General features: G+C 45.1%; 1 protein-coding gene across 2 annotated transcripts in view; it reads right to left on the bottom strand.

Annotated features, from left to right (window-relative positions):
- PRKCB (protein kinase C beta) overlaps window positions 1-26,719 on the bottom strand; it is a 330,402-nt gene that overhangs the window by 84,859 nt on the left and 218,824 nt on the right. For both annotated transcript variants that reach the window (XM_027043015.2, XM_027043014.2), the window contains exons 6-8: window positions 21,051-21,207; window positions 19,706-19,840; window positions 9,318-9,414 (exon numbers count right to left, since the gene is read on the bottom strand). In XM_027043015.2, coding sequence (XP_026898816.1) covers window positions 9,318-9,414; window positions 19,706-19,840; window positions 21,051-21,207 — 389 coding nt within the window. The remainder of the gene's footprint in view (window positions 1-9,317; window positions 9,415-19,705; window positions 19,841-21,050; window positions 21,208-26,719) is intronic.

The following is a 26,719-nucleotide window of genomic DNA, read 5'->3' as shown; positions in this document are numbered from 1 at the left end:
ACCACCAGGAACTGTTCTTTCTTCCTCCTAGCTGTCTCCAGAATTCATCTTCCTTCCACAACCACCTGTTACTATGTCGCACCGGGACAACCCACCTTGGTTCCCCTCTCACTGGGCTTTTCATGCAACCGGAGTGAGCCTCCACCTCTTCATACCCAACCAAGTCACCACCTGCTTAAAAGCTGTGACCCACTAGGTTGGGGATAAAGACCTCGGTGCTTTCACTGGCCTACATGGCCCGGTATGATCAGGTTCTCCAACCTCATCACTTCTTGGATCCTGCCCTGCAACCCACCTTCATTTTTTCATCTCCCACCTCAGGGCCTTTGCACCTGCTCTTGCTACTACGGGATGGCTATTGTCTCCTCTTTGCCAACCGAGTTACCCCTGCTTCACATTTTCACTTCCCCAGGGAAGCCTTCCTTAACTGTCTATATCTGGATTAAATGTCCCTATTTGCTTCCTTCATCCACTTTACCCCCCACTTATACTGGATGGTAACTGCTCACTATTTTCCCCAATGCACTGGAAACTCTGTGAAGGCACAGAATCTATCTCTGTAACTTCCCTGACAACTAATACAGTTTCCTGCTACACAAAGAGATGGATGGGGGAGGCCCGTGTTGGCCCTCAGTGCAGTGGGGGAGGGTCTCGCTGCTGTGAGCAGCAGAATGGTGACTCAGAATAGCAGCAAATGCTTTGCAATGGGGAGAGAAGAGAAGGTCAGCAGTGAGAGATACAATCGCCAGGACTTTGTTACTGGGTTCACCTCCAGGGCTAGAATCCTGGCCCTGGAGTGGAGGAGCGGTGCGATCCTGAGGCAGTCAGTCAGCTCAGGATGCTCCTCTGCTCAGATGTCCCGTACTTTAGCAACTCTCTCAGATAAAAGGCCAGAGGCCACAGACGACCTGGCCCCTCTGTACCTTCTCCGATTTTGGCCTCTTCTCCTTGCATCACCCTGGTGTCATGGCTGTTCTCTGATAGCACCAAACACGCCCTTGCCCTTGGGCCTTTGCACTTGCTGTCCCCTGTGCCTAGAGTCCTCTAGTCCTCAGTCCCCTGAGCTTCCTCACTTCAGATAAGACAGCCTTGCCCAACAACGACACGCAGAAGCTCTCAGCCATTGCCATTACCCTTCTTTACTTGTTTCTCATCATATCCCTTATCACCATCCTACAAACCCAATATTTACTTGTTTCTTAATGTCTCCTCTTTGTCCTCACACTAGAACATGAGCTCCATGAGGTCAAGGATTTTGTCTGTCGTGTTCTCCTTTCTCTGGCACAGAGTAGGCACTTAGTTGTATTTGTCACTTAGTTGTTTCTAAACCTTAGTCCCCTTTTCGAGCACATGGAGATCATGAGAGAATGTATCTTGGAGTTCTTTGCACCATGCCTAACACATAGTAGGTGCTCAACAAATGGCAGCTATTTTTTTTTTTAGGTTTATTTTGAGAGAGAAAGCATGAGTGGAGGAGGGACAGTGAGAGAGGGAGAGACAGAAAATCCCAAGCAGGCTCCTCACTGTCAGTGCAGAGCTTGATGCAGGGCTCGAACTCACAAACCGTGAGATCATGACCTAAGCCAAAGTCAGAAAGTCAGACGCTTAATCAAGCAAGCCATCCGGGTGCCCCAACAGATATTATTATTATTGTCCCATTATTCAGCTGTCTGTTAGAGACAAAGAGGCAACAAAAGTTTTTTCAGGGTTTTGAATTTCGGGAAAGACTCATTCATTCAAAAACTATCCACCGAGTGCCTGCTAGCTGCCAGGTGATACTCTAGATGCTGAGGATCAATCAGGGAGAAAACCAAACATGGATGCTCAAAGAATTTACACTGCAGCAGGAACTGAGTCCCCCACCCTGTGTCCAAAGGATATTCTGGAGTTATCCAGATAAACAACTTGGTGTCAGCAACAGAAACAGCATTTATGGAGCAGAGAGTAAGACATATTCAAAGAACCAAACACCATTTAGTCTGGCCGGAACACAGAGTGCAAGGTAGATGTGGCACGGGATGGACAGGACTTAACCCTGTCAAAAAGTCAATGCTGGGACACCTGGGTGGCTCAGTTGGTTAAGCACCTGACTTCGCTCAGGTCATGATCTTCTGCTTCGGGAGTTTGAGCCCCTCTGGCCCCCTCTCTCTCTGCTCCTCCCCTCATACCTCTCTCACTCTCTCAAAAGTAAATAAACATTTTTAAAAGAAGAAGTCAATGCTAATTATGAGCATAAAAGGCTTTAAGGAGGCCCTGGTATGATCATATTCCATTTAGAAGATCATCCTGAGTCCAGAGAAGAGACCCATTTGAAGGAGGTGAGTTTGGGAACCACTGGACGTGACTAGAGACATCAAGGTGCCAGATGCCGGGTGTCTCCGGCACAGAGGGAACAAAGTGGGTCGGTTTGGAGGTAGACTTATCGGAATTGGGTGCAGACTGGGAGAGAGGCTCAGGGATGAAGCCCTTGGCTCCTGTGTTGAGCACCTATGAGGACAGGATGCTTCTCCACTCAGAGGAGAAGTGGAGAAGGGGCAAGTGTGGAGATGTGGGTGAGAGGGTGGGAAGAGCCTGACTTCAGACACACGGAGACTCCCCCCTTTCCCACAGGGGCTTAAACTCTGAAGTTTACTTCGTCCTTGGGACACGCCTGTTCATTGTCGTTGCCCCATCTGTCCTGCTGACAAAGTATCCAACATTTTTCCTCTTTTTGCAATTGACGTTTTTTAATTTACATCCAAGTTAGTATATAATAATAGTTTTTTTAATGTTTATTTTTGAGAGAGAGAGACAGAGAGAGAGAGAGAGGAGAGGAGGAGACACGGAATCTGAAGCAGGCTCCAGGCTCCAGGCTGTCAGCACACAGCCTGATGCAGGGCTTGAACACACAAACCGCAAGATCACGACCTGAGCTGAAGTTGGATGCTTAACCGACTGAGCCACCCAGGTGCCCCTGTAAATTAATGTTTTAAATATTACAGTGGATAGACTGAAACGCATAAATCTAAAGCGTACAGTTCTAGGAATTTGGACAAATGGATACACCCATGAAGCCAGACCCCAATCAAGAGAGGGAACATTTCTATCACCCCCAGAAAGTTCTCTGTGCCCCTTCCCGGCCAATCCCCACTCCCACGAACACAACCTCTGTTCTGATTTCTATTCTCATAGGTCAGTTTCGTTTGCTCTTGAACTTCATCTAAATGGAATCATAGAGTGTGCCATAACCATAGAGTGTGACATAATAAGGAAGATATATTTGGTCTCTGCCCCTGGTTCCTGACACAGAGCTCCTAAAGTTCTTGTTAATTTCCCGATAGGAGCATCTTGTATTCTAATTCTCTTGGTGGGCTCCTGGATGGGGCATGGTCACCAGAAGGACCAAGCCATGATTTTTCAGAAGCTTGGAATTTTCAGCCCCATCCCAGGGTTGGAGACTGAGTTAGTTAATAATCAGTCATGCCTCCATGATGAAGCCTCCATAAAAATCCCTAAACTATGGAGTTTAGAGAGCTTCCAGTGTGGTGAATCTCAACCCCCTGGGGGATGGAATCTCCTGGGCTCCTTTCAGACCTTACCCTGTGTATCCCTTCATCTGGCTGTTCATCTGTATCCTTTATCATATCCCTTAATATATAATAAACCAGTAGAAGTAAGTAAGTGTTTCCATGAGTTCTGTGAGCCATTATAGCATTATCAAATCTGAGGAGGGGGTGGTGGGGACCCCTGATTTGTAGCAAGTCAGACAGAAGTGTGGGTGAGCTGAGAGCCCACAATTTGCGACTAGAGTCTAAAGTGGGGACAGCCTTGTGAGACCAAGCCCTCAACCTGTGGGGTCTACACCATCTCCAGGTGTCATCCGTGAATTAAATTGTAGGACACCCAGCTGGTGTCCACGGAGGACTGGAGAATTTCTTGGTGAGGGAAATCCACACATTTGGTGAAGATCTGTGAAAGTCTAACAGGCTTCCCTTTATGGAATAAGCAGTCCTTGCATCTGGCTGCTTTCGCTCATCATCGCATTCTCGAAATGCACCCGTGCTGTTGCCTGAATCAGTGGTTTGTCCCTTTGTATTTGCTGAATAGCGTTCATTGTTTACGTTTATCCATTCTCTTCTTTACGGGCATTTGTGCCGTTTCCATTTGGGGGGCTGTTAACAGAGCTGCTGTGAACACACACGGTCAAGTTATTTCCTAGTAAGATACGTGCTGATTCCAGCGTCCGTGGGGCAGCCAAGCATGTGCACCTGGGAAGCACATGCGGGGACAACTGGCATCTGAGCTGGAGACAGAGGTTTGGGGGTTACAGGCGTAGAGCGAGTGGTTAAAAAATGAGCTCATCAGGTAGAGAAGCAAAGCGCCAGGGCAGAAGTAACACTGCCTTTTCCGGGCCATTATCTTTCCATCATCCCAAATCCTCACCCTTGGCCCCAGGGATTTTTGCCCAGGCTGTCCCGACTCGAACACGTTCCCTCCTTCCTCCCTGACCCTACCGTCTTCCCTGCTTTAGGACCACATCTCCCACCTTCTTGGAATCCCGAGTCAGGACCCACTCAATCCACACACTGCATTCTCCAACCTGTGAGGATCCAAATCCTGACCGTCCCTGGTCCCCAGTCCCCATTCCGGCCTTTAGGGGGACACTGCAGGTCTCAGCATGGCCAGCCAGTGAAGCACGAGTGAGGGACTCACCCAGTTTCTCCGTTTGCCTTTGCCTGGTGCAAAAATTTTTTTCTGTTCCTCAAGGAGCAGCAAATGGCCAACCAGCTTCATCCCTCAGTCCTGTGAGTAACCTCCCTCCTCTGAATTATGGGACCCAAACCCTCTTTCCACCCCCATCTCAACTTGCTTCTGTGACTTTTCCCATAGGTACAGGCTATAGACCTATAAAGTGTATGTTCCCCATACAAGCTACGGTGTTTGTGTCTCCCCCAACTCCCATGTAGGCTATAAGGTTTGGGTCTTCCCCTCCAAAATTCACACACTAAAATCCTAACCCACAAAGGTGATGGCATTAGGAGGTGGGGTTTTGGGGAAGGAATTAACTCATGAGGGTGAAGCCCTCATGGGGGGGCAGCAGTGACCTCCCTCCTAGAAGAGTCCCTCCCCCACCAAGAGCTCCATGGGTCCTTCCAGGGGGTGAGGACACAGTGAGAAGACAGCCATCTAGGAACCAGGAACGGGCTCCCTCACCAGAATATGACCAGGCTGCAGCTTTGATCCTGGACTTCCCAGCTTCCAGAACTGTGAGAAAAAAAGTCTCTATTGTTTAAGCCCATGGGTTTTTTGTTGTTGTTATAGCAGCCTGAACAGACTAAACCAGATTCTAAACTCTGGATCAGAAGTCTAATGGCCCCATCTGCCTGGTTTGCACAGTGCTGATGTTGTTTTAATAATTAAATTAGTTGACAACTGTTGAAAATCAGATGTTCTATAAAAACCCATATTTGCAGCTTATTTCAGGGAAGTAAATATGGCCACATGGGGCCCCATCCAGCAAGGCATAGTGTTTTTAGATAGGACATGTTCTCTCCAGTTTCCCACAGTCCCCACCATGCCCTATGGTACGACACCAAGCTTTTTTCCCTCCTTGTTTCCTGCCTGGCTCCTGAAAGCATTTGGGTTTGTGACCCCCTATACGGTGAGCCTGTGGGGGACAAGAAGCCCATTCTGGGTCCCCTCTGAAAGTCCCATGATCCCCAGGAGCCCCAGGCCTAGCAGGTACTTTGTCAAAGAGAAAAACTTTTTAAATTGAGGCCCAAATTAAAATTAGCCCCTATCTTTCCAGGTTGGATATGTCTTCAGATACAGGAGTACACTAAGAGTTGTCTTTTCATGTTTGCAATTTAGAGCCCTAGAATCCAGCACTCAAAGGGAAAGCAAACTGACCACGCGTCTGAGCAAGAAGCCTGCCTCCTTCCAAACTGTGCTGGAGGGCAGCAGAGGCGTCTCGGCGGCCGGCACCCAGGGCTCCAATTCAGATGGTGAGTGCCTCCCCTGGCTTAACCTACAGACTCCACTGTCACCCCCACCCCTATAAGGAGCTCCGGAGGGGCACCCCAGGACCAGCAGCAGAGGCGAGGCCTCAGGAGGCTTGGAGATCCTTCCTAATCCTCAAGCGGCCCTTCCAAAGCTCCGAAGGAACACGTTCTGAGCTTTATTTATTCCAAGGGGGAAGCTGACGATGGCAACAGTGGCCTGACATTTATATGCTATGACGTGCCAGACGTCGTTCTAAACGCATTATCTCATTCAATCCTCACATAACCTTGGAAGCTAAGAAGTGTTGTGATTCTCCCATTGTACAGATGGGGAAGCAAAGGCTCACAGTTAAAGTAACTTGCCTGCAGTCACCCAGCGAGAAAAGTGGCAGAGCTGGATTCAAATCCGAGCAGCCGGGCCCTTGAACCACCCGAACGGAGCAGGCTTCCCACTGCACCCACAAGGCCCAGGTGTCCCTCCAACCCCCCCCCCCCCCCCACACACTGTCCTCTCCACACCTGAGGCTCCTTACGGCTCACACCTGCAGCTCTGCCTGTGGGTTCATTTCCTGGTTGCAGGAGCAAGCGGAACCCACAGGCAGGGCGAGCGGCAAATGCTGGCCGTTAACGCCACTGAATGCAGCCGCTAGCCAGCGGCAGAAGTTGAGCCAGTGGATAAGAACTACTGCAGTTTCGCGCCCCCCACATGGGACCCCGTGAGGCACACGTTCAGCTTCTCTGACGAGTCAAATCCCAGCGGCCCACAGCGCTGACCTGCTTCACGACACACACTTTCCCGGCCTCCTGCCTTCCCAGCGTCTCCTCCCCGCTTGTCCGTGATGCTTCCCAGGATCACTTCCTGAAGAAACTACTTGTGCTTGAATCTTTTACGGGCTGCTTCTGGGGAAAACTCAACCCGGGATGATGACCAGCGATGGGATGTGAGAAAGTTGCTTAGCCTGTCTGGGCCTCAGTTTCCTCATTTGTACACCAAAAATGGGGGTGCTCACAGTATCTCCCATTCGGGGGTGTGGTGAGGAGTAACTCAGTTAATATTCCGCAGCACTTAAAATAATAAAGGGCACACAGTAAGCATTTTGTTACGTAAGAAAATCCCAAGACCATCAGAAAACCCATTCTGAACCGTCCAAAGTGGAGTTCTCCCTTCTCTGGCCCATAGGCAAGCCCGTGGTCAGACACAAGGCCCCCAGGCTGAGCCGACTAGGACGTTCTGAAATACACCCCACGCAGTCACTGCACTGAGCTCACCCTACCGTGAAATTCTATTACCCCAACTCCAGCAGCTCGATTTTACCATCACTCAGAATTTCTCCAGATAAGAGGCTTGAAAGTAATTTCTGAGTCATTCTGGGTGCTAATTGCTTATTGCGTAGGGATTACATTTCTCACGTTCAAGGTCAACTGAAATTTCTCTATGTGTCTGAGAATAATTTTCGGTCTGTTGGAAGCATTTTTTTTTTAATCAACAACTATGGTATGGGGCAATTATAATTCAGGCATAAACAAGCGTTTGCAGGCTCTTGCTAGAAATAAACGGATGCGTTTTGTTGCACGCAGATAAAACAGCCCTCTACTTCATGCCAATAACTGGCCCCAACAAATGCCATGTTCATGTAGGAACTGTTTTCTTTGACGTCCTGAAATGTCACCCCAGCTGCCCTAGGATGGAAGAGATCATTTTGCAAACTGAGACTTTATTTTATGTGAGAAAATAGTGGCCTTTTTTTTTTTTTGTCCCCACAACAGTACATTTTTGACACGGCAGCAAATGGGCACACCTTCATCCAAAAGCTGAGGGAAAGCGATGGAAGGTGTTCTCTGGAAGGGTGAGTCAAGTGTCCAGCTGTTGGCCCTGCTGCGTGGGAAGTCCTTTTACCAGCTCATATGGGCTTGAGCCGGCTCCACGGCAATAACACTTATCAAGTTCACTGGAGAGTGACTGATAAGCCCAAGGCCCGTGTGTTTGTCCCACTGGTTTCCAGGAAGGGATATTCCCTTCCCCCTGGGTCAGACCCATCACCATAGTCTAGTGTTGTGGAGGGCACAAGAGTCAATACTTAAATGCTATTTCTGTCAAGTTGAGGGGGAAATTAAGGTAGATCTTGGGACAAATGCCAAAATCCTTGCCAAGGCCAGCAGTCCTTCTACTGTGATGACCAGCTACTTCCTTAGTCTTACCTTGAACTCATCCATTGTTCTCTCTCCTTCACCCACACTGGCCTTTATATTTCACACAGTTGCCATGTAACCCCACCACCACAGGGCCTTTGCACATGCTGTCCTCTCTGAATGGAATTTTCTTTTGCCTCTCTATTCTGTTAACTTGCACTGTTGATGCCTCAATGACACCTTCCCTGTCCTCTGAGACAAAGTTACATCTCCCTCCTAGATGTTCTCAAAGTAACATGGACCTCTATTTCACAGAACTTTACCTGGTCACAATTTTTTTTTTTTTTTATTTGCCTGTGTGATTACTTGATGAACAAATGATAGTGATCTAATTCATTTTAGCTATTTTATTCATTTTTCTTTGGATTTAGCAGGCCACCACTGTTTATCTAGAATTGATGATTTCCCATCAGACTCAGTATATTGAGTTTGTGCAAACAAAATAATGTGTTTTCCCTTCTGAAACTACTTTAAAATCATTCAATACATATGTAATGAAATAACTCAAATCCATCTTCCCCGAAACATTTTCTTTGTAAAACTAGAATGTGTCCTACACATCTGCTCCTCTCACGTAGCTGAAGATGGGGTTTACTGGCCCCACAGAAGGGAGGGGGCTCAGCTAAGGTAAATGTAGAGGCAGCACTCTAGTCCAAGGTTACGGCCAAGGGCTCTTCATCTTTGGAAGATACACCTATGAGCATTTCATGAAGTCACTAGCACAAACAAGTCCATTTGTTAATAGTACAGCACCATCCCGCCAATAGATCCAAACCCAGATTCTATCCCTCAGCAAGCCTAGTTGATTCAGCCTCCAAAATATATCACTTCTCAGTCCACTTCGTTCATTTACCATTACTACCGTCCCGGTCCAAGTTACCATCACAATGACTCAAGGAGCGAATGAGCACTTTCGAGGAGAAGTCTAAATCTAAATGAGGACAGGGAGGTGGGAACGGCTTCACAAAACAGGGTACGTTTGGCTGGGGTTTTGCAGGATACATAGGAGTTGTCTGGGAGGCGGAATAATACTGCAAAGGCACAGAGTCATGAAAGGCCTTGGTAGAAACCACACCATAACTGGGCAAAATGGCACAGAGGCAGACTCAACCAGTTCCCACTGGTGTAGAAAGAAAGACATCTTACCTCGAATTTCTGCCGTAGTTCTTCATTCCCTTCACTTCCCTCTGGCGGCACGGGCACATTGAAGTACTCGCCTTCCTCCTGGCTCAGCAGCTTGAACCTAAAGGGAGACAAGGAGACATGACAGATTCCATGACTGTACTCGGTATTATTTTGTTGATTAGGATAAGAAAAGGAAGACTGTAGACAGCTCTACCTTAAAAAACGGTTTTTTCTTTTGGGGAGCGTGTGCGCGCGTGTGTGCGTGTGTGTGTGTGTGTACATGCATGCATGTCTGTAGCCAGGCATGCTGTATTTTTGTCACTATTCCACAGATATCAGAAAAAATGAATGTACCGTGTTTATAAGATGCAAACTTCGGTCTGACTCTGCCTCTCTCTCCACATGCACATACTTTCTCCACCAAGTGCTGTCCCATTCTGAAAGAATGCCAGGAAGATCCCCCACAGTCGATGGGTTCTTATCACGTTCTCTCAGCATCCTGGCACTTACTCAGCAGCATTTGCATGACTACAGACTTGTCTCCATGACGCTGTTTTCTCTGCAGACGTCTTCCTAAAGTGCCCTGTATCAACCTCTTGGGAAACGGCATCCCTCAGTGGGTAAGTACGCAAGCCCCTGGTCAAAGTCTGCCTGGGTCCAAATCTCACCCCTGCCTTTGCCTCCCTGGGTCACTGGATAAGCTAGCTAGGCCCTCTAAGCCTCGATCTTCCTCATCTATAATTGGAACAGGGGCACCTGGGTGGCCCAGCCGGTTAACCATCCGACTCTTTATTTCAGCTCAGGTCATGGTCTCACAGATTGTGAGTTCGAGCCCCGCATCGGGCTCTGCGTGGAGCCTGCTTGGGATTCTCTCTCTCTCCACCCGCCCCCCCCCTGCCTCTCCCCAACTCGAGTTCTCTCCTCTCTCTTGAAATAAATAAATAAACATTTAAAATAAATAAATAAATTGGAACAAAAGTCTTTTTCAGGGGCGCCTCGTTGGCACAGCTGCAAGAGCACGTGAGTCTTGATCTCAGGGTCATGAGTTTGAGCCCCATGTTAAGCACGGAGATTACTTAAAAAAAATCTTTTTCACAGGATTATTGTCAAGCTGAGATCCAGTGACTCATGTAAAATGATAAGCATAGTGCTTGGCATTTAGCAAGAGATAAAAGAAATCATCATCATCATTACTGATATTGACATTATCCTAATAAACAAGATGGCTTCAGTAGGCTTTTGACCACAAAGATCTTTCTGTCTACTCAAAGGGTAACATGAGAGTGAGGAAGGAGAAGGAACCTTCCAAAGATATTTGAGTCACTGGGGTGGGGGGGGGGGGAACCACCTCACTCCCAAAGAAAGACTTCCTAACCCCAGTTCACAATTTTCATGACGACTTTTCCTCCACTCACAAACCTTCCTCAGCAGCTTCTAAAAATAGGAGGAGAGGTGATTGAAAGCAGAGGGGACTAGTTGAGCCTTTAGGCCTCCACGTTTAATATTCAATTACCTTCTTCCCAGTTTCCATTGAAATGACCAAAAGAAATGCAAACGTAGGAGAACAAGTGTATCTTTGCTGGCAATCAAGGGTGCCATCCACACAGCAGAGACATCTAGGAATTCCCGCAAATTAAAGTCATAGTAAGAGAACATGAAGCAGTGGTTGGCAAACATTATTGGCCTTTGTGAATTTTCCTAGTCTAGATATTATGGTCAGCTTGATGTTTTTCATTATATCATCTCTTTTTTAAATGATAAATACACTTCAAGAAGGAAGCCAATGGGTTACAAGTAAAGGAACTATAGAAGAGTAAATGTATGCAAATCAAAGTTACACAAGTCCTAGCAGATGGCCTGGCTTATCAGAGGCTCTGAGCCTAATGCCTGGACCTCTTTGTTAACATGAGAGTTCAGCCAGCAGCAAGAGTTAAAGAATGTTAAGGGTGCGGCAACAATGTTAAGGGACTCTCTCTTTGTGGTTAATCTGAAGGTTTGAAGGAGCGCTGGCCAAAGAACAGCTTGGTCAGGGTGCAACTCAGTATTACCAATGCCCAACCATGAGCCATCCAAACCGTGTACAGTCTAAGCCACTTTGGAAACTACAGATCAAGCTGTGACCAGTCAATGGGACCTCTGACTGAACCCCACTAACAACCCTGGGCCAGACCACAGGGACTGGATGACAGTCACCAATTCTGGTCCATAGTCAGGAAGCATGGGATGCATCAAAGTGCCCTGTAGACGGTATGCTGTCACTATTGCCGCTGAACAAGGACGCTGTACCTGTGAGAAAAGGAAAGGAGGGATCCCTTCCAACTTGGAGTTGCACAAAACCAGCAGGGGAAAATGCCCCCCTCTAGAGCAGGAAGGCTGCCTATTGGGTAGCTGTCTCCAGCAGTGGATCTCTCAAAAATAGCCACAGGGAACAAGATCCCTGTTCTGACAAGGAAAAGTTCCAAAAAATTCAAAAGACCCCTTTCTCCCTTCATCTGAATTTGAAAAATTAGAACTGAGAAACTCATCATTCCTGTGCTCATCAGTCTACAAGGATGGGCAGATATAAAAAAATAACAGGATATATGAAAAACTCATTCAAATAAAGAGAAACAATGAGAAATCGGGTAAGTACCTCCCATGAAACAGAACTATTGCCAAAAGAGAGAAAATTCTAAAAAATATCTGGTTTGTACTTTCAATGAGATTCAAGAGGCTAAGTCATCTCTGAAAAGGGAACCATGGGAGATTAGAAAAGGCTACTTTCAAAAGAAAAATATAATTACTAAATTTAGAAATCCACTGGAAACAATGAACACTAGGATGGATAATTCAGATAACAATTAGGAAATTAGAAGACAAACCTGAGAATTTTTTCTGGCAATTAAGGCTGATATTTATATATTTATTAGGGCTGAAGTGAATGCTTAATATACCATTAAGAAAAATTCAGGGCACGTGGGTGGTTCAGTCGGTTTAGCATCCAACTCTTGATTTTGGCTCAAGTCATGATCTCATAGTTTGAGATCGGGCTCTGTGCTGACAGTGTGGGGCCTGCTTGAGATTCTTTCTCTCCCTCTCCCCCCACCCCGACCCCACCCCTCACTCACTCTCTCTCCCTCTCTGTCTTAAAAATAAATAAATAAACTTAAAAAAAAGAAAAATGCATCTCACCAAAATTAACATACAACATGAAAGGAAGGAATATCACAACATATATACCAAGAAACACATATTATGATCCATCTTATATAAAAAGTTCTTATAATTCAATAAGAAAATGAGAGACAAAAATCAGGACACAGCCATTTGTAAATACAAACAAATGGCAATATACAAATGAAACTATTCCACATAATTAGTAACAAAGTATGTATGATAATGAGTATTATATAAATATGTATAATTAGTAACAAAATATGTATAATCCTTGCATTATATCTTTGAAATTTACAATACCAGGTGTTGACAAGTGTGGGTGAAATGAGAAGCATCACACAGCACTGGTGAGAATGTAAATTGAAAAAAATTGCAGAACAGTTTGGCAAATGCTTTAATAATACATATGTTCTCAAAGCCATCAATTCCAGGATTAGAGATTCCTTAGGAAATAATGAAAGCTGTGCATAAAGGTTTTGCTGCAAGGATTTTTGCTGTAGAATTATTTACATAGGTAAGCATTACACATCTTATAGTAAGGAAATAATTCTGTAAGTGGAGGCAGATCTGTAGAATGGACCACAGAAAATGATGTTGCCCAAGATGAGTGATTTATAGGGAGAAGTGTTCATTACACATGGTTGGGTGAAAAATGCAAAAGCTGCTAAACACTATGTCCAATAAGATTTCATTTGTGCTTTATACACACATACGTGAGCACAGACACATGCACAATCGCATGTACACAATACAGACACACAGAAAAGAACCTCTTAATCAATAGTGATTATTCCTGGGCAGTGGGATTCTGGATAATATTTTTTTTCTTATTTATATTTTTCTAATAATTATTCAATTTATAATAACCACTAACACTTACTGAGTGCTTACTATTCAGCAGACACTGGGCACTTCACTGATATTAATTATTTTAGTATTATAGCACTCCTATGACATAATTACCACTATTATCTCCAAATGAGGAAAGGAGTCAGAGAGGCAAAGTAAGTTGTCCAAGAGTGCACAGCGAGGAAATGATGGAGCAGAGATGTTAACCCAGGAAGTCTGATTCCAAAGCCTTAGTGTTTTGTTTTGGGTTTTTTTTTTTCAAAAGAAAAATAATAAGCCAAATGACATTATTAGTAACACCAAAAGAAAGCTTAAAGGACATAATTTTAAGGTAACAATGATATAATAGTTGTCTGAAGAAGCAGAAGAAGAAGCAGAAGCAGAAGCAGAAGAAGAAGAAGAAGAAGAAGAAGAAGAAGAAGAAGAAAAAGAAGAAAAAGAAGAAGAAGAAGAAGGTTGGACCCTGTGCTGACAGCTCAGAGCCTGGAGCCTGCTTCAGATTCTATCTATCTGTCTCTCTCTCTGCCCCTGTCCCACTCACACTCTGTGTCTCTCTCTCGAAAATAAACATTAAAATGTTTTTAAAAAGAAGAAGAAAAGGAAGAAGAAGGAAAATGAAATAGGATGGAAAAAACCCCTCAGAATCAGAAACACCATGATGAAAACATGGCAATTATGACCATAAACATTAAAACGTTTCCCTATGGAAAAGAAGAAAGACTTTCAGATTCAGGGTTTGTTTTGTTTTGTTTTGTGTCCAAGAACACACCGCTTGCTATACCAAACAAAAGGACTCAGATTAAGCAGAAGAAAACGCACAGGGTCCATGAGGTAAGCTGTATTCACCACTCTGCAACCAAAGGTGGCAGGTTAAAAGGTAAATCAGATGTCCTCATTCCTTGGCTTCTCAACTTACTCCTGTGGGCAGAAGACAAAGTTCCTAAAAGGCCCCCATGGTATCTGCCGAGCATTCCCCCCAATCCTGCCAGTCCTTGTCCCCCACCACTACCCCGTTTTCAGATCCAGCTTCAGCCACATAGGTCACTTCTCTGCCCCTCAAGCTTGCTAGGGATGCTCCTGCCTCAGGGCCTTTGCACTTGCTGTTCTCGCCAACTGGGACAATCCCTTCCTAGACCTCCACATGTTCACTCCCTCACCCCCCCCTTCAGGCCTTTGCCATATGTCACCTTTTCAGTGTGTCCTTTCCTGGGAACTGTATTAAATAAATCAGATTATCACCACTGCCTGGCATTCCCTATCCTTGTTTCTTGTTGACTTTTCTCTATAGCATTTGTCAGCCTCAAATGTGCTATTTTTTACTACTCATCTTTAAAAATTTTGTATATTGTTCTCCAGATAAAAAGAAAACTCTGTGAACACAAAGATTCTTGCCTGTTTGCTCACCAAACTCTCCTCAGTATATAGGTACTCGCGATGTATATCCACTGAAGAAATGTCAGCCACAAGGCAAAACCATGGGCAAAGAGTATCTATGGCAACAGACATAATTCAGTGTTGATAGAAGTCATTTTTGAAAATAAGTCTTGAAGAGTCATGTGGTCAGTGATGATGCCACACACACATAAGACCAAACCCATCGGATGAAATCAGATGTTTGAATAAATCATTACTGGGAGAACCTTAGAGAGCACTATACATTTTGGCCAGATGAAACAAATAAAAAAATAGGAAGGCTTAAGAGATCTAGATATTATATTAAGATGGAATTAATAAACACTGAAATGCATGCCCTACGAGTAGTAAATATAATCTCTGTATTGAAATGTGAACATTTAGCAACAATGAACTAAGCTAAATTGGAAAGAAAGAAAGGGGAAGGGTGGGGAGGGCACAGGCCATATTCTCTGACCATAAAGTACTGTACTGTCATTTGACATTATTAATGAAAAACAAAACAAAAAGCTAGCGTCAGAGGTTTCCAAAATGCCTAAATAAAAGCACGCTTGAAAGGAAATTAAAAACCCAAGTGCAGACCTTGAACAAGCAACAAAGGCTGGAACTCAACATATCACGAGTTGGAGGAAATCTTGATTCTCTCTAATGCTTGTTCTTTATTCTTGAAGAGCGGAGTCATTTCAGAGAGGAAAAATAAATTAGCGCAACGTTCAGCTGAAATTCAAAGGCAACGACCCAACAAACCCACAGAAAACAAGAACACCGAAACGCAGAATTGATATGTAAATCCCAGAGCTCCCTCTTTGCAGAAAAATAAACCACAGCAAAACAGAGGAACCTCTGGAAAACAAGGGGAAGGAAAGGAGACAGGAGAAACAAATAAAGTTAGAAACAAAGGAGCGGATCTGAAGACAGATGCGGGGCTGGTGGCAAAGCAGCAGATGAGGGGCCTGAGGCTGGCACACCACATCTGGGAGCTCTCACAGCTGCCGCTGTTCTGTATCTGTCACGTGGTCTCCAATCGCCACGCAACAGAAGAGCGGGGAGAGCTCAGTCCCCGCCAGATGGGGAAACTGAGTCTCCGAGACCAGATGTAACTCACCCAAGATCACATGGGGACAAGAATGCGAATTTCTAGAATTTGATACATTTACAGCCAAGACACCAGCATAGATGTCTTGGCCCTGAATCTGAAGAGGACTTTTATTTGCAAAAATCCCAAAGGAGATTTTATTTAGCAAAAGTTCCCTCCTCTAATTTCGTCGGCTTCACGATTCTCCTAGAAGGGGCATGAGAGGGGCTGGAATGATCTCTGATGGATGGAATCGTAACTGCTGAGAAGGCTACAGTACAGAGAGGTGAAGTGATACACCTGAAGTCACAAAGCATCCATCCCCTTAGGAGACCCAGGGTCCAAACCCACCCATCTACCCTCTAAGCCTCTGCCAATCCCCGTCCCAGCAGGTGGAATGTGGTGTGCATGAGCTTAGGCCCTGGCATCGTAAAGACCTGGGCCCAAACTCAAGCGCGTCACTTACAAGCTGTGTGTCCCTTCACACATTGCTCGACTACTCTGATCCCAGGAACGACGATGCACCCAGAACTGGCGGGACAGTTGAAGGATGATGAGGTGTACATGCGGGGATAGTTTGGACTTGGTCCTTCTGTCCTCCCTGTGCTCTGCCGTCTGTTTCCAGGGGGTCGATGGGGGCAGGCATGGGACCAAGGAAGGAGTGGCACCTGTGGGAGAGAGCCCTGCCCTGTGGGCCTGAAGAACCACGAGAAGAGAGCAAGGAGAGGGTAAAAGCAGAGGGGCTCTGCCCCACCTTCTCCCTGAGCCCTGGACGCAGACCTACGTGGAGGGCCAAACGTCACAGGAGCAGCAGGCCAGGGAAACAGGGAGAAACCAGAGGGCACTCTGGGTCCCCGTGCAGGAGACAGAGATGATGCTCCAAAGCCAGGGAAAGGACCCGTCCTGCCTCAGCGGGCACAGGTTCAGGGACCAGGTAGGATAGGCTGCTTCGTGGCAGTGAAGCCCAGAAGGCACCGTATGCAGGATGGTCCCCTTCTCCTCGCCACCAGGAGGTCACAGAACCACGTAAGAAAGTCTGGGTGCATTATAGAAAATAAAGAAGCTATTATGGGTACCTGTGTATGACTTCAGGACACCTGGAAAGTGATCAGCACAGAGTCTGGCATCCAGTACGAGTCAATAAGTGGTAGCTATTGTTCTTGTAATTATTATTATTATATTCTCTCTCCTGTCTCACTTAGACCCCGTAGGGTTGTGTTTCTCTTTAACCTCTTTACTCCTGACTTAAAGAGAAAGGAACATGCAATCTGTCAGTAGTGACAATGGCAGCATGCGAAGTCAGATCATCCACATGCTAAGAAAAATTACCCATGTTTTTGTCATGAATGGAGGTTGTTACTTTGTCAGATGCTTTTTTTTTTTTTTTGCATCTATGATCCTGTGGGTTTTATCGTTTCTCTTGTCGATGTGATGCATCACACTGATTGATTTGCAAATACTGAACTACCCTGGCATCCCTGGGGTATATGCCCCTTGATTATCGTGAATGATTTTTTTAATGGATTATTGGATTTGGTTTGCAAGTATTTTGCTGAGGATTTCCACACCTTCGTTAAACTTGGGAAAATGGCAAAAAGATGGCAGTGTGACCTTTCACTGTCACGTGAGAGTATTTTCTAATTAATTCTCCTTCCTCACTTCTACTTATTAGTTGTTACTATTTTTTAAATTTTTTTTAACGTTTATTTATTTTTGAGACAGAGAGAGACAGAGCATGAACAGGGGAGGGTCTGAGAAAGAGGGAGACACAAGAATCCGAAGCAGGCTCCAGGCTCCGAGCTGTCAGCACAGAGCCCGACGCGGGGCTTGAACTCACGAACCTCGAGATCATGACCTGAGCCAAAGTCGGACGCTTAACCGACTGAGCCACCCAGGCGCCCCAAGTGTTACTATTATTTAGTCTTGTTACTTATAAGCCACAGTCAAATAGGACCCAGATGGCCTCCCAACTCTGCAAAGATAGACACTAACTTCTAGAAGTTTTTTCCAGTCTGGAGCGCCTGGCTGGCTCAGTCGGACGAGCATGCAACTCTTCATCTCTCTGGGTTGTGAGCGCCTCGGTGGCTCAGTCGGCTAAGTGTCCAACTCTTGATTTGGGCTCGGGCCGTGATCTCAGTCTGTGAGATCGAGCCCCACATTGGGCTCTGTCCTGAGTCTGAGCCTGCTTGGGATTCTCTCTTGCCCTCTCTCTGCCCCTCTGCAGCTCAAGTGCTCTCCCTCTCTCTCTACCCCTCTACCCACCCCCCAAAATAAATAAATAGACCTAAAAAAAAAAAACAAAATCTTAAAAATATATATAAAAAAGAAGTTCTTCCAGTCCAGTAGACGGATGCCCTCCGTGTTGCCCTGGTTACCAGCTAGTGTCACCGCTAATTTAGCAACGTTATGTCAGCATTCCTGTGTCTCCTGGCATACCAGGATCAGCTTCTCAAACCTTCAGAATCAGCCATTCATCTTCCTGGCTTCCAATTTGTGAGCTAAGGAAAACTGTGACAAATGCTCATTATCTATTTTTTGAGAATTAATGTTGTTAACCATTTGTGAGCTGTGCTTGAACACACCTTATTACTACTATTCTTTTAAAAAAAATTTTTTTTATGTTTATTTTATTATTGAGAGACAGAGTGAGACAGAGCATGAGCCTGGGAGGGCAGAGAGAGGAGGAGACACAGAATCCGAAGCAGGCTCCCGGCTCTGAGCTGTCAGCACAGAGCCCAACGCGGGGCTTGAACTCACAGACCGTGAGATCATGACCTGAGGTCCGACGCTTAACCGACTGAGCCACCCAGGCGCCCCTCCTATTCTTACTTTTATACACACTTAGCTTCTGTCCTCCTTCACAGTCAATAATAATTGATTATTAGTTATTCCTGACATTTCCTCTTCTCTTCCCTTCCGGAAGCTAAGCTCCATGAGGGCGTGTTTGTCTTATACCTGACGGATCTCTAGTGACCCAAATGGAATAGAGACTCAGTATCTATTTGGATAGAAGTCTACAATAAGGAGGACAGACAGGGAAGTTGTAAGGTGAACAATGGGAAGAGAGTGGAGTCCAGATGCTACATTCTCTTTCTTGCTACACCGGTTGGATTCTTATTTTCTTGCACTTGTAACTGAAAAAGCCCTGAATGAAGGCATTCAGAAAGGAGACCATTTCTCTTAAAGAGATAAGAGCATCCACTAACCCCTGCTTTGTCCAAAGCTATGGTGCCAGGTTAGACTATGTATTCTGACTCCTTTCCTCAGATGATAGAGAAACTGTTGCCCAGGGGGCTTACCCAGCCTCTTTGCTGGGAATATGGGAGCAAGGATTTTTTTGCCACAAGAAGGGAACAAAAGAGACCATCACAGCCTCTTCCCAGCACGTCTGTGGCCAGGCTTGGTAGGCGGGCCCAATGCAGTAGTATCTTCTTACGAAACCAGAATCTGACAGTGGATTGCAAATATCTTTAGGGTATATCGTGAAAGCCACTTTAGCACCCATGGGGCCAGCCAAGACATAGAACTGCGTCAAGTAGGACAGACAGAAAACAATAGAATAGTGAAGACTATAGCAAACAGAAAATCCGTGTCCTGTCTGGAGGGGGCATTAACGACTCACCTGTTCTCAACTGTTGCCTTCTAGGCCCAGTCGTCCAGGTATTTCTGGTTTTGCAAGCCAGAAGTCCAGACTTCTATGGAAAGTGTTCTGATTTTGAAAATACTAGCGAGTGATTTTTTTTTTTTTTTTAAGCACAAGGACCAAATAAAACATATATGTGAGGTAGGTCCAATCTACCAGCCATCACTCTGTGACTCTGCCTTCGTATTTCATTTTAGGAGGAAAAGGAAAACATTGTTCCCACGTTCGACGGACCAAGCTGTATGGTAGCTTTCAAAGCAAAATCCTCCTTACCAGCCATCAACACCGGCTTTCTGCAGTTCGGAAATCCCAAACGACAAAGATCCCATGAAGTCGTTCCTGCTGGTCAGATCCCAATCCCAAATCTCTACAGACAGCCTTCTGTCTTTGTCCGATTCTTTCAGTTGGCTGCAAAGGGAAAGAAGAGAGAAGTCAGAGGAGGTCACAGTGATTTTGCAAGCAGATGAAATGTTTAAGAGGACAAGGCCCCCGAAGGTAGGAATTTTTAAAGAGTACAAGATATTGCAAAAACGTATTCTGTTTCCAATCTCAGACGAGATCCCCTGGGAGGGAGAGGCTTTGCCAGTTTGCCAGGCTGTGGCTTAACCGAGCAGAGGACCTAGGCCAGCTCTGACAGAAACAGTTCTAGCTACTCCTGCTGCCTTATGTCTTAATAGGGCTCGTGGTGTTCAGGAAACCCTGCTGCCACAGTCACTCTAAGAAATGTGGATATCAATTATATAATTGCGCGAGTGTTTGCACGCGCGTGAGTTCGCGTGAGGCTGAGGACGTGTACAGAGGAAAAAGTCTCGTTGGTGCTGGTCAGGCCAATGGTTCTGAGGTGCGTCCCTGAATGAGACTGAGATGGGCCCCCAGTTTTGCCCTGAGAGAGGAGCGAGGGGATGGCGTTCCCACAAGCAGTCATGCTTTGGGCCCACAGTCCCGGCGAGTCAGACTGTTGGAAGCCGAATCCCCCTCAACCCCATATCTTCTGGGGGGACTCTGGCCACATTCTTTAGCCTCCTCAAGCACCATTGGTTATTGGGGATGAAATTGCCAGTGGAGTTAGATCACTGAATATCGTGCTTTTTATAACCACGATATGTTCAATAAATACCGGTTCACGTAACTAACACTCGTGGGCCCAAATGCATCAAAAAGTGGCCCCAGGTTCTTGGAGCACTAGCCAGGGAAGACCCTCCATGGAAGCTAGCAGAGAACTCCCAGCAGGCTGCAGCCTCAGCACATGCATATCTACAAACTGAGTCCTAGAGGGGTTATCACCACACCCTATGGGTTATGTCCCGCTGTTCACAGAGACCACTTCTCCCACAACTTGCCTTCACCTAGCAACACATCACACTATTTTCTATCCCACCCACTCCCCACACCACAGACATTCTCAACTCTATTAAAAAAAATAAGTTCCAATTTTTACTTGGCTTGCAATGCAAAAATGCATATGGAGGGGGAGGAAGAGAAGGGAGGCGGGGGAGAGGGAGAGAGGGAAGGAGGGAAGGGAGGAATGAAATGGAAGCTAGGAGAGGCACTCCCCGATCTCAGGTGGCCCACAGGCCAACCTCCACCACCCGCGCTGGGCGTAATAATTTTAACTCACAATCTGAATGTCTCATTCCACTCGGGGTTGAGGGAGCATTTGATGGTTTTGGTCTTCTGCTTGCTCTCACTCTTGGGGTCAGGAATCAGTTTCAGTTTCACATAAGGGTCTGACAAGCCATTGGGGTCCATAGGTACAAGGTTTTTAGCATCTCTTACTGGAAACAGAAAAAGCAGTTTCAGCATTAATAGCCCCAAAATGTTTTTGCATCAACCAGTGAGGGTTGTAGAACGTCCGGAAGAGTCCTTAGCATCACACTTACTTACTGGGAGGTGTAACTTATCAACATCAATAGCTAAGAAGCATACAAAGTGAGATAAACTGGTAAGATGCAGCCTCTGCTCCATATTGGTTCCAAACTGATTTCTGACTTTCATACTGCTCTACCCACTGTGCCTCCGAGATTAGTTGTACATTCTCTAAGCTTGCTTTCCACAAAGCCAACAAGAGAGATTGGCTTCTTTCATGGAGCATGTTTTCAAGGTTCATCCATGTTGTAACATGTTTCAGTACTTAATTCATGGCTGAAGATCATCCCCTTGTGCAGACAGATCAAATTTTGTTTATCCGTTCATTGGTTGAACATTTAGATTGTTTCCACTTTTTGGCTATTGTGAGTAGTGAAGCTATGAACATCTGTGTACTCTGCCCTAAAAGGTCACAAGTTGTATGGTTGCATTTATATGAAATAATCCAGAACAGGTAAATCCACAGATACAGAAAGCAGACCAGTGTCTGCCAGGAGCTGGTGGGTAGGGGGAATGGGAATTGACTATTTAATGGGTGAGGGGTTTCCTTTACTAGTGATAAAGTTTCTTGAAACTAGATACAGGTGATGGTTATACAGTCCCGTGAATGTACTAAATGCCACTGAACTATACGCTTTAAAATGGTTAATGATGGGACACCCGGGTGGCTCAGTTAGTTAAGCATCTGACTCTTGATTTCAGCTCAGGTCACGGTCTCATAGTTCATGAGATTGAGCCCTGTATCAGGCTCTGCACTGATGGTGCAGAGCCTGCTTGGGATTCTCTCTCTCCCTCTTTTTCGCTCTCTGCCTCTCCCCTGCTCATGCTCACTTGCTCTCTCTCTCTCTCTCTCTCTCTCTCTCTCTCTCTCTCAAAATAAATAAATAAACTTTTAAAAAATGGTTAACGGTTAATTTTATGTTACATGAATTTTACCTGGATTCAAAAAGCAAAAGCTAAAAAAGAAAGAGTTGCACTCCAAACCAAGGTATACCTGTCATCCCCAGACAGCCCAGAGAGAAGGCTGGAAAAATATCACAGCATTACAGGTAGACTTCACCCTCAATGAAGAACACCCTGAGTAAAGGAAGCTGTAAGACCAGCTTAAAGAAGAAAGGAATCAGAGGGTCAGTAGTGTAGACGCAACTAGCGACAGGAAGGACGAGGTGGAGTAAGACATCAACTTACAGAAACAGGAAGAGGTTAGCTAGGAGTCAATTTGAAAGTCAGTAATGTAGGTAGCCAAGAGAAGGAGACAGGAAAATGAGAGTTGTGCAGATCTTAAGGATACAGTGCCAACCATCTGACTTATGATAGAAAAATCCAAAGTATTATATTAGCAGATTGAATCAAGCAATGTAACAGAAGGCTAATATAGAATGACTCCTACCAGGAATGCAAAGATGGTTCAATCTTAGAAAAATCTATTATTAAAAATTTTTTCATTATATGTGTAGGTCAAAGGAGCAAACCATAGGATCACTGCAATTAGCTAGAGATAGCAGGAAATTTTCTTCACGTGATAAAGGCTATCTGCAATAATAGCTCCGTAGTTAATGATAAATGCAGCCCCATCAAAGTCTGGAATGAGACAGACATTCATTACCACAGCTATTATTCGACATTTTTTCCTAAGTGTTCTGTAAGCGCAATAATACAATAGAAACAGAATATTGGAAAGTAGGGGATAGAGCACCCCCTCATCACCTTTGCTTCTACCCTATTACAGTCTTATCACCTTAACACCTTTGCTTCTACCCTATTACAGTCACCTCCTCCCTGAAGTTTATCATCCCAGAAATTACACCACTTTCCCAGTCTCTGTTTCGTGTACCCTGCAATCCTATGCTCCTTCCTGTTTTTCCACTTCATTAACCCTAGTACTCCACTGCAACAAGTCTTATACCACCAGTCTGTTGAGCCAATATTATTTTTAATTTGTTTTAAGAGAGAGAGAGAGAGCAGTGGAAGAGAGAGAATCTTAAGCAAGCTCCATGCTCAGCAATGTTCATTCTCAGGTTGTTCAATCCCACAACCCTGGGATCAGGACTGAGCAGAAATCAAGTCAGACACTCAACCAGCTGAGCCACCCAGGTGCCCCTGAGCCAATATATACTTAGCCTAGTTTCTCCTCCCTATTTCTTCTTGCCTTTACCCCCAGCCTAGAGTTCACAGTGCATTATAATCACTCTCTTGGAAACACCCAAAACTTGCTTGCTTGTGCCTCTTTCTTTCCATTTTATTTATCTGGAAACAAAAAACACAAACAAACAAAAAACCCAGCACTACTTAAATTCAAAGATCTTTCCTTTATTTTCCTACAACCAAGCCGCAGACCATTGCTGGTGTGAGTGGAGGTAATGACATCTGACTTGTCTAAGAGTATATCGCTAGTAATGGGTTAGGACCGAATAAATGAGATGGAAAGGGGGCTGGGAGGACTTCCGGGGGAGTGACAAAGGGCCCCAGGACATAAGCTGTAAGTTATTCTGCACGGATGCATTTCTGCACTCCAGCATATGGCCTTTGCTTCCACTTATCCACAGGCTGAATTCTCACTCCATCTCATCCTCATGCAGGTTGTACCTCATTCTTGCACCCAAAGCAAGAACTTTTCCTCTTTGACTTCGACTCAGTGAAGGTCGATAAGCAGGTCCCCACGAGGCATTAAGAATTCTGCTAGGCACTGGGGACACGGGGACACAGGGACAACATCAGATGTCGATCCTGTCCCCAAGGAATATAGAAAAACAAATGTATTCAAAGTATAGCTGATTGCTAACGAGTCGGTAGCCAGGTCACATAGTGTGGTGGATACAGGCTACAGTATGTCAGGGTCTTGCCTAGAAGCTACTTTACATTTCAGAACCATTCAATCGGATGCAGAATATACACATTTAGCAAAAAACCTGGCACCCAAGGAATGGTCAATAAATGCCACCTATTGTACTGCTATTGTAGTGTTATCATGCCTCATATTCAGTGTCTTCTCTTATTGTATTTGTCCATTTTTATTATGAAGACTTAACCATTTCCAAATGGACTGATATCAAACAGCACCACTTCTGGAGTTTTTTCTTTGCGAAAGATGCATCTGAGCTTTCCACGAGAACCTCTCCAGAGCGCTGCTCAAACCTTAGTGTGCAGAAGAGTCACCCACAGGGCTTGTGAGACACATATCCCCGAGACCCACTCCTACAGATGGATTCTGATTCAGTGAGTCTGGAGTGAGAGCTGCTCATTTGTTTTTCTAACACATTCCCAGGTGATGCTGCTGCGGGTGGTCCATAGAGCACACAGGAAGTAAAGCTTTTCTACAGGATATAATTTCTTCAGATCCCCATGCATTTTCCCCATCGAATATAATCTCCAACTGTTACTTCTTCTCATTTATGGAGCCTTCCAGGGAAAATAGCATACACCAGTTTCCAGGCTGGGATCTTGTAATGCCGCATCTATCACATAGGGAGCTGCATAAAAATCTGATCTGAGACGCCGTGAAGCACCAGAAACTTGTCTGTCTGGTTGACTGGCAATACATACGCAAGTGCGAACAGCTCACTTCTCTTCTCTCTTCCAAGGCGGACACCCCTGTCCCTCACTCTCTGTTTCATGAACTGACACCAAAGGACCATCGCCAGAATGTTCTTCTATTGTAAGTTTACAACTTCACAGCTCTTTACAGAACAAGTGTGTGCTGTATTCTTGAGCCAATCTCACAGTTAACAGTTTAAGAATGACCTCTCCTTGGGCATCTACTTTTGCCGAACCCAACATCTGTGATAGTGATATGACTGTACCTCTTCCCCAGACCTTAAAGATCCTTTCTTCCCCATGCGTCCTTTTGGGTTGATCCTCTACTGAAGAGGTCAGAACTCTCTGTGGAAAAGAATGGAGTGGAACAGATTCTGGGGCTGTGGCACTCACATCTCAAGAGCCCTAACTACTAAAACCACCATATCACGAGCCGTTGACAGTAGCTGCGGGCTAACAGCCAGAGGCCTGTCCCTCCTGAAGCTTTTCAAAGTAGAGTCCTGTTTCCCAGCCACAATGTATTGAGGAAGCAAATCTCTCTAGACCACACTTGGCGAGACTGACTTTGATTTTTCTTGATAAATGTTTCTTTACTATCTTTGTTGATATCCAGCCAGCCCAGATGGTACAAAATGCTTCACACAAAGCAGAAATAGCAACCTTCCCCCCTGGTGGAAGTTTGCTAAATGTACAGAAGAAAAGTGTCCTGATCCAGAGAACACTGCTCGTCTTGGACATGAAGCAGGTCGGTGGGGGGTGGGGGGTGGGGAGGGAAGGTCTGGCTGTTTCCATCAAAGGGTCTTCAGAGCAAAGGAGGCCTTCTGCCTTCTGGTGGAAGCTACCTAAGACAGTGCTGAGTCCATAAAAAAACAGCACTACTGTTAACTATTTTCCTAAGAATTGTTCTTCAACCAAGAACTTTCCTACTCTTTCCCCTGACCCTCCCCCCACCCAAAATACAACTCTCTATTGGAAAAGTCTGAATAATTGTGCTGCTTTAAAGCCTCTATCTCACACTGTGGGAGATAAGCAGGAGCTTCTCTTCATCAACTCCTTTAAAAGGCACTTCCTTCAACATTATGAGTCCTCACTTGTCCTCCCTGTGTGCCCTTACAACAGTTCTTGAAAGTACTGGCCACTATGATGACAGCACAGAGGAGGAAATACTGAATGCCCCTCCACAGGGGAAGCATAGATAATCCATAGCACAGTCATACTGTGAAATCCTGTGCACAGGTTAATAACATGAACTATATGCATTAACACGTTGAACAAAATGGCAAGGTGAAGAGAGATGATCACAGTGTAAAGCTTCTTTGTTTTTTTTTTTTTAAGAAAAACGTCTGCGCCCACCAGTGGTTCAGTTGTAGAAAGGTGGATCTCTGCTGTGAGTTACATAATAGCATTGGGTCAATGTTATATTTCCTGGTTTGGATAACAGTACCATATGCCCATGTAAGAGGATGCTTTCGTTCCTAGGAAATACACACTCAGATATTTAGGGCCAAGGGAACCATGACTCCAACTTACTCTCAGATGGTTCAGAAAAAAATATGTACATTGATAAAAAATATTTACTAGAATGATAAACCAAATGGGGCAAGATATAAACGACTGGCTAATCAGGTAAAGAGTATACAGATGTTCCTTGCACTAGTCTCACAACTTTTCTGTCATTTTGAGATTATGGCAAAATAAAAGGATTTGAAAGACAGGGCCCTCCAAATCTTCAAGGGAGAAGTACAATAAAATACATTTTCTGATGAGCACCAGGTGATGTATGGAAGTGTTGAGTCACTATATCATATGCCAGAACCTAATAATACTACACTGTATGTTAGTTGACTGGAATTAAAATAAAAACTTAAAAAAAAAAAACAAAACAAC

This window comes from Acinonyx jubatus, chromosome E3 (assembly GCF_027475565.1).
Source record: "Acinonyx jubatus isolate Ajub_Pintada_27869175 chromosome E3, VMU_Ajub_asm_v1.0, whole genome shotgun sequence".
NCBI classification, from domain to species: domain Eukaryota; kingdom Metazoa; phylum Chordata; class Mammalia; order Carnivora; family Felidae; genus Acinonyx; species Acinonyx jubatus.
The sequence above is the reverse complement of the archived record's forward strand: the minus strand, read 5'-3'. Positions and strand labels throughout refer to the sequence as shown.